Source organism: Oryzias melastigma, linkage group LG24, assembly GCF_002922805.2.
Source record: "Oryzias melastigma strain HK-1 linkage group LG24, ASM292280v2, whole genome shotgun sequence".
Classification (NCBI taxonomy): domain Eukaryota; kingdom Metazoa; phylum Chordata; class Actinopteri; order Beloniformes; family Adrianichthyidae; genus Oryzias; species Oryzias melastigma.
In genome coordinates, this window is record NC_050535.1 from 5,944,651 (window position 1) to 5,952,260 (window position 7,610).

The following is a 7,610-nucleotide window of genomic DNA, read 5'->3' on the forward strand; positions in this document are numbered from 1 at the left end:
CACACAGAAAGGTCCCAGCCAGGATTCGAACCGGGGCCTTCTCGCTGTGAGGCGAGAGCGCTAACCACTTGCGCCACCGTGCAGCCCCTGAATTCAAAAGACATATATTATCTGAAAAATTTGTGTAGCATGTTTTAGAAAAACTATTTCAGAAGTTTTCAACCATTTTCTTTTGTTTTTTAGGTGATTGATGCTTTAAAAACAGTGGATGATATGATCGGTGAACTGATGGACGGGCTGACAGAGAGAAACCTGCATCACTGCGTCAATTTAATCATCATGTCTGACCATGGTGAGCAAACTATTACATTTATATGAAAGTGAAGGTTAATAAAGAAGTTATTTTTATTATTAATTAAGATAGAAAGTTGGAGAATAATCTTTTTTTTTATTTAGTGTTGAGGAACGCCAACAAATTTGAAATAGTTGTTCCAGTATAAACAGGAGGTTTGGAGTCTAATAATTTTTAAAGAAATCACATCTAAGAAAAGATATACATTTTTTATCCATAGTTTTTTTTAGGTCAACAGATTGAGGGGGATCAGAAGTTTGAGAAATCACATTGAAAACCCTTTTTAAAAATGTATAAATGAAGTCATCTTTGTACATCAAGAGCCAAGACAGATGAAGGGAGATGGATGGAATAAATCCAAATCCAAACACTTTCTACACAAAACATAGAAAGGCTGCACATTATTAAGGGTGGGGGGAACATAAAGACGCCCCTGTGACACAGAACACACATGTAAGCCCAGCAGCTGCCATAGAGGTGATATATGTGCATGCACTGAGGATAACAGACAAGAAGATACAGCTGGGGTAACTTAAAACAGGTGTGGACGGTTAACAGGAAGTGGGCTCTAACGAACACAGGAGGCAAATTTAGAGGTTACACAAATACATATATGTGTATAAAATTATACAACGGATCTTACTTTCAAATCCTGCTTTATTTTTTTCTTTATTAAATTGTACTTTTTTTAAAAAAAAAACGCTAGGATGTGTTTAAAAGCATAAATTCCAAATTTAAGGAACTTTGATGATAAAAATGTACATATTTAGGACAAATTACTCACTTAGAATAAAAGATCAGCTTGAACCCTAAGGTTTTTACTTTGTCATATTATATAAATAAGATTTTAAATTTACTTTACATGCTTGTAATCTGCTCTATTTCTCTTATAAAAGTACATGAACTTTTTTTTCTTTTTCACAGGGATGGAGAAGGCTTCATGCGAAAAAGCAGCATTTGTGTCGAATTACCTTCCTCACACGTCCGACTTTGACGTAATCCAAGGCCCGGCTGCTCGCATCAGACCAAAGCGCCTCCCAGAAGATTACTTTTCCTGTGAGTTCCTATCTTCACTTCCATCCGTGATTAAAAAGTTTATTTCAACCCCGCTGTGTCTTTTTGTTTCCTTCCTCAGTCGACTACGAAGGGCTAGTGAGGAACCTCTCGGTATGCCAAATATTCCAAGTCCAACTCTTTGTATTGATAAGAAGAATGAGAAATTATCTGCTTGCGTGACTTCATGGTAAACACTCCCGTTCTCCCTCTGCTGTGGCGTTGATTCTCCTCGTCTGTTGTGAAGTGCAGCGCCGCTGACCTGACAATGAGGCCATACCTCAAAGAACATCTCCCTAAAAGGATGCACTTCGCCAACAACATCCGCATCGAGAGGGGCCACCTCTACATGAAGCCGGGCTGGCAGGCGGCGCTGTAAGGGATACAGCGATTTCAAGCTGCACCAAATGATAAAATAGATGAAAAAATCCTTAAAAGTAGTTCACCTTTCAGACTAAGGAGTTAAATCTAACATTAAAAAGGCGTTTTAAGCACAAATAAGTGTTAGGCTAGGTGGTGATGGGTTTTCTGTGAGCAAACCTGCAGGAAATAGGAAAGTCGTAGACCGCTTGATGAACTCGTCGGGCAAAAACATTCATGGCCTTTTCATTTTTACGGGCATGCTGCTGCAACAAGTCATAGCAAGGGGAGCAAACCCTAAACATCAGCAGTGCATGGTCAGACATTAAGGACCCACTGATGAAAATAGTGTTTTTGGTGTTTTGAATGCATTTTTTTTGTTGATAGAAGACATATATAAAGAAAATTAAGAGTAAAATTTGCTGGAAAAGATCCAATAATGCTCACTATTTGGCAAGTTATTTGTAGGCTGAGTGTAAACAGATTGATGATGGGAAGTAGAGGTGGGCTTACTTACTTACTTTCGCCCACGACTTTAACTCAGAAATTCAGATGACCTCCTGCTGCTCGGCAGAAATATATCCTAGAAAATGAAACAGATAATTTGATTTTGCCAAAAAAATCTGCATATTTCTTATTAAAAAACCACCAGGAACACTTTTAAAATAGATCAAAAGATGATTGGAATGGGACTTAAAAACACAACATCAGGACATTGATATCAAATAGTAGAATAGAATAAACCAATATCATTCTAAACATGCTTTGTATTTTGTAATTTTCTACTAATATTTATGATTTTAACAAAATAGTTTTTTTCTTTTCAGAAAACGAACAAATGAGTCGACTTGATTAGATTTGACACTACAAGTAAAAATAAATAAAGTTTTTCAGTAATAAAATTGGGTTGTTCTGATTTAGTAACCCTTGTTTTTTTATTTTTTAAGATAAAGTTAATGTTAACACTCTAAAATAATAATAAAGAATCATTAGACAGTAGTCCTTCCAAGTAGTTTGAAATTATTTAATTTTAGCTGGTTAAAAATAATCAATCAACTGACCATATTTTTTTTTTCCTCTCTTGAGATGCTTTTACAAAATAAGATCATAATACAAGTTATTATAAACTTTAAAAAAATACTTCTTCCTCTTTGTTTTCAAAATAAGAGCGTGTCGTTTCTCTCGTCAGAAGCCAAAAGGAGGTCAAATACTGTGAAGGTGGGTTCCACGGATCAGATAACATCTTCACCAACATGCAGGTGAGAAACAGGAGAAGTATTCGTTTGTTTTATAAATTAAAATAATAAAAAAAATAAGTTTCAATGGTTTGTAGCATAGGATTTGTGCTTAGCTCAGCTGTTTGCCTTACGTTTCTCTGCACTCTGAGCTTTGCCCCTCAGACTTGAGTGGATGTGTTCCTCTGACACGGTTTACTCTGGAATTTATTTTGGTATTTTTAGCTTACAAGGCTGCTGACTTGCTTAAAAAGGGGTCCGTCTGTCAAAGGGGCGCTTGAAATATAGAGTTCGCTGAACGGCACCGACTCGTCCATCAATGTAGAAATGATTCAAACCCTTAGTGAATAAATGTATGGATGCTTTCTCACAATAATGGCTTTTATGAATCACAGTATTATCTTTTTGTCATTTCCAGTCGAGAAAAATCCTGAATAAAAAAGTAACTTTCTCGAAAGTTTGTAACTTTAAATCTTTAATATTCTGTACATTTATGCAGAATATTAACATATTTCTGTATGTGGTGTCAATTCAAAAAAGTGTGTAAAATATAGTTTGGTGTGAACCAAACCCAACCTTAAGCTAAAAACTGTTACAATAAACATTTTTAATTAATTTTTCTTTTTTTGTCTTTTTTTGTTTTGTTTCTAGGCAATTTTCATCGGTTACGGCCCAGGATTTTTACAAAACACAGTCGTGCCCCCCTTTGAAAATATTGAAGTCTATAATCTCATGTGTGGTAAGTGCTACGTTTTAAATTTTCCATAAAAACAAATCATATGTGGATTTTTTTTAAGTCAAATCCCATTAGTTATCACACATAAGTGTTCTCTTCATTTGACCCATCCCACCTCCAAATCTAACCCTTTAGTGTCAAGCAGGGGCTTCAGTTTTAAAGTCTTTGGTATGACTCGGCCTGGAATTGAACTCATGACCTTCTAGTCTCAGGGTGGACGCTCTACCATAAGGCCACTGAGCTCTTTTCTTATCTTTACACCCTCAGATCTTCTTAATATCCGTCCAGCTCCAAACAACGGGACCCACGGCAGTCTGAACCACCTCCTGAGGAATCCTGTCCACCGTCCAGTGCACCCCGCTCAGCTGTCGCATGACACCCCCTGTGAGGCCTCAGTACCAGCCTACCCGTCCCAGTCGCTGTGCAACTGTTCATCTCTAACCGTCAGAACGGTACGGCTTCACTGTTGCCTTAACATTAAAAAGATCTTCCTGGTTTCAATGTCAGTCTGAACATCAAAACTCATTTATTGGATTTTATTCCTTCAGGAGACTTTAATGAACGAAGTTCTACTAGCTAATACCAGTGAGTAAATTATACTTTTAATTCCTAAAATACTTGTCTCTTTTTTATTTTTATTATTATTTATTTGTTTAATATCCTCCTTTTCTTTTCTTCAGCCAACAAGGACCAAATACGTCGCCTCCACCATCCTTACGGCACGCCGGGAGTCGTCCATTCAGGTGCAAACTTCTGCCTACTTTACCACTCGGACTACATCAACGGCTACAGCAAAGACCGCCTCATGCCTCTGTGGGTGTCCTACACCATGCGGCCTCTGGTGAGCGTCCTCTCATGTTGTCTCAGCTATGTTTTGTCTGTGGCTGTAGGGTTTTTGTGTGGCTTTCATATAAATCAAGCAAAAGTGACGTCTTACTTTTGTAACTTTCTATGAGAAGCCAAACAAACAAATACACCCACTTAATTTCATTCATATCTACAATCAAAGGGGCGTGGCTTCAACTCTGACTCATCTTCTCTTTCAGATGAGAATACCAGAGCCGAGGCTGGAGGCAGACGGGTGTATTCGTGCAGATATACGCGTCCCACAGGCCTCTAGCCAGAAGTGCCTTCAACTCAAGGGTCACCACAGCCTGACCTATGGCCTGATGCACCCCCACTGTGAGTGTGTGGCTATTTGTGAGCTTGTCGTCCCAACCCACATGTTGACCTTTCACTGCTGTGCTAAGGTTAGCACTTCTTTTACACCCATGTTGCTCTTTATTTAGTTTTTAAGTCAAAACATATTAAATATCATGTTGTCCAGAGGTTTAGTTTCTAACCTGCTGCTTTTAATGTGAACCAGAAGCAGACACTTTAGAATGAAAACATGTGGAATGAGCAATGAATAAAAAATAAAACAAAAAAATACATGTATATAGAAAAAAATAAAATAAAATACTATAAAAAAATTAATAAAATAAACAAAAATGAGAAAAACAATTTTAAAAATAAATTGAAAATAAAAAAAATAAAAAAACAAACAATAAAAAGTAAAATAAAATAAAAAGAATACAATAAAACAAAAATAAATACATTATCGTAACAATAAAATTAATTATTTATATTCAAAAAAGCTAAATAAATTAAATAAAAATGAGTTAACATGAACAAAAAAAAAGTTGAACATAAATTGAAAAAAAGTCAAGTAAAGAATAAAAAGAAATAAATACAATAAAAAGAAATAAATAATTTTAAAAAATAATTAAATGTTAAAGAAGGAGAATAAAAACAGTAAAAATGAATTAATAAAATACAATAAAAAATAATTAAAAAAATAAATTGGAAATTAATTTGAAAAAATACATAAATTACATAAAAAGTAAATACAATAAAAACAAATAAATTCAATAAAAAACAAAAATAAAATAGATAAATAAGAACAAAATAATACAAATAAAATGAATTGATAAACTTTTTAAAGTTAACTAAACACAATAAAAATAAATGAATAGAATAAAAACGAGGCAAGAATAACATTTTAGAATTCAAAACAAGATTCCATAAACCAAAATCTTCTACATCACTTCTATAAGCTTTTTCAAGCTGCATTTTTACAAGTGCTCCTGATTCACAGCAATTTGAGGAAAGAAATACTTAGAAATTACATTTTAAGCTTAATTTCCTTTATTTAGGTGTCCTCCATCATCTAAAAATTGCCACGTTACGTCTATAACGAGTTTTCACACTGTGGTTCCGACGGTTTAATCACACTCTTTCCTGAAATCTAATCTTAACTTGGAATTTGTAATCACTTTTTTTTTTCCAGATTTAAACAGCAGCGGTCCAGAAACAGACTCTCTGATGGACAGCAACATGGTGCCAATGTTTCCTGCATTTAAAAGTAAGTCAATTTTCACAGTAATAAAACTGTGTCATTTTTAACTAAATCTTTTAAAAATTAAAATAATGAATTTTTCACAAAGAATTTGAGGCCAAAAACTTAAATAATTAATGAGTACTTTGCTTGAATAATTTTCTATTGTATAATATACATGAATATTCAGCTGCAATTTTTTTCCAATTAAATTCTCTAAAATGATAAACTCTTAAAAACTATACTTTTTATTGTATTTGATGGTTTTCGAGCAACGAGCTGCCTGATGTTGCCCCCTTGTGGCACATCCCCCTCATTACATGTGTAAAAAAGAAGCCAATCCTCCAATGTGTTTAAAGCAAATGTTTCATCTCCATTGTAAACTTGTCTTTTTTATTTTTCCAGAGGTTTGGAACTATATCCATCAAACCCTGTTGACAAAATACTCACAGCACCTTAACGGAATCAACATCCTCAGCGGGCCAATATTTGATACGGACTATAATGGGAACGTTGATCCTATCGGAAATGTTTCAGGGTAAGCGACCCGTCGAACAGACTCTGTATTTACTAATATATTATAATCAGTGTGTCCTTGTTGTTCTCCCGGATCTCTACAGGAAGGAACCCTCCAACCCAACACACTTCTTTTTGATTCTAACCAGTTGCCAAAATGAGACTTTCTCCCCCAATAACTGTGTCGGTCCACTGAAGGTCCAGTCTTTTGTTCTTCCTCACAGACCGGACTACTCTGAGGTCTGCAAGGTGAGTAGCATCCCTGTACTCCTGTAGAAACGTTGACAGCAAACACATTTATTATCTCGTTTTCTCTTCTATGCAGGAGTCAGATTTGGAGTTTGTAGAGAGCTGGATGTCTTTCCACGCCGCTCGGGTCAGAGACATCGAGCTCCTGACAGGACTCAGCTTCTACCACAGCAGGATATCAGTGGAGGAAACACTGCGACTCAAGACTTTTCTAGACACACAGCGTGCAGTGGAATACTCAAGAAATTGATGATTTTTTTAATACATTTTTATCTTTTTGTTTCCTATTCAAGGTCATATTTTTTCAAAGGACTTGACATAAAAGGTTCACATTTTTATGAAGTACAAACTTTAAAAAATGTAAATGTGATGGATTACTGTGTTGGAAGGATTTGAATAAAAACACAGAAATCCTTAACATGGAAATATCAAATGAATAATTGCTTAAAATGTTTTATCTTCTGCCAGTTGTCATTTTTTGTACTTTATGTTCTTGTATTATGGTAAATTTATCGAATTTTTACTCAGTTTTCCATCTGTTTGTATTCATGGATAGATTCTGGAGCCAGTTCACACATTTTGTGAGAAGCAGAAGGGCTTTTATCCCTCCAGATAAGGAGGTTGATGATAAAACGACTCTAGAGATAAATCAACAACCCAATGGTTTGTATGGAGCCAATCTGGAATCTGTTTTGTTTTTACTTGAAAACTCTTCATTTCTCGATTCTGATCTGTCCAAAAATGAACTCCACCCTGAAGCTACGTTCACACTGCCCTTTCAAGTATCCACTT

At 35.3% G+C, this 7,610-nt stretch overlaps 1 protein-coding gene across 1 annotated transcript in view; it reads left to right on the forward strand.

Annotated features, from left to right (window-relative positions):
- enpp1 (ectonucleotide pyrophosphatase/phosphodiesterase 1) overlaps nt 1–7,610 on the forward strand; it is a 21,258-nt gene extending 13,648 nt beyond the window's left edge. The window contains exons 10-23 of the mRNA XM_024291957.2: nt 184–292; nt 1,217–1,348; nt 1,428–1,459; nt 1,593–1,720; nt 2,895–2,964; nt 3,592–3,679; nt 3,944–4,128; nt 4,225–4,261; nt 4,357–4,517; nt 4,723–4,858; nt 6,006–6,080; nt 6,459–6,591; nt 6,674–6,818; nt 6,895–7,610. Coding sequence (XP_024147725.1) covers nt 184–292; nt 1,217–1,348; nt 1,428–1,459; nt 1,593–1,720; nt 2,895–2,964; nt 3,592–3,679; nt 3,944–4,128; nt 4,225–4,261; nt 4,357–4,517; nt 4,723–4,858; nt 6,006–6,080; nt 6,459–6,591; nt 6,674–6,818; nt 6,895–7,068 — 1,605 coding nt within the window. The 3' untranslated portion in view covers nt 7,069–7,610. The remainder of the gene's footprint in view (nt 1–183; nt 293–1,216; nt 1,349–1,427; nt 1,460–1,592; nt 1,721–2,894; nt 2,965–3,591; nt 3,680–3,943; nt 4,129–4,224; nt 4,262–4,356; nt 4,518–4,722; nt 4,859–6,005; nt 6,081–6,458; nt 6,592–6,673; nt 6,819–6,894) is intronic.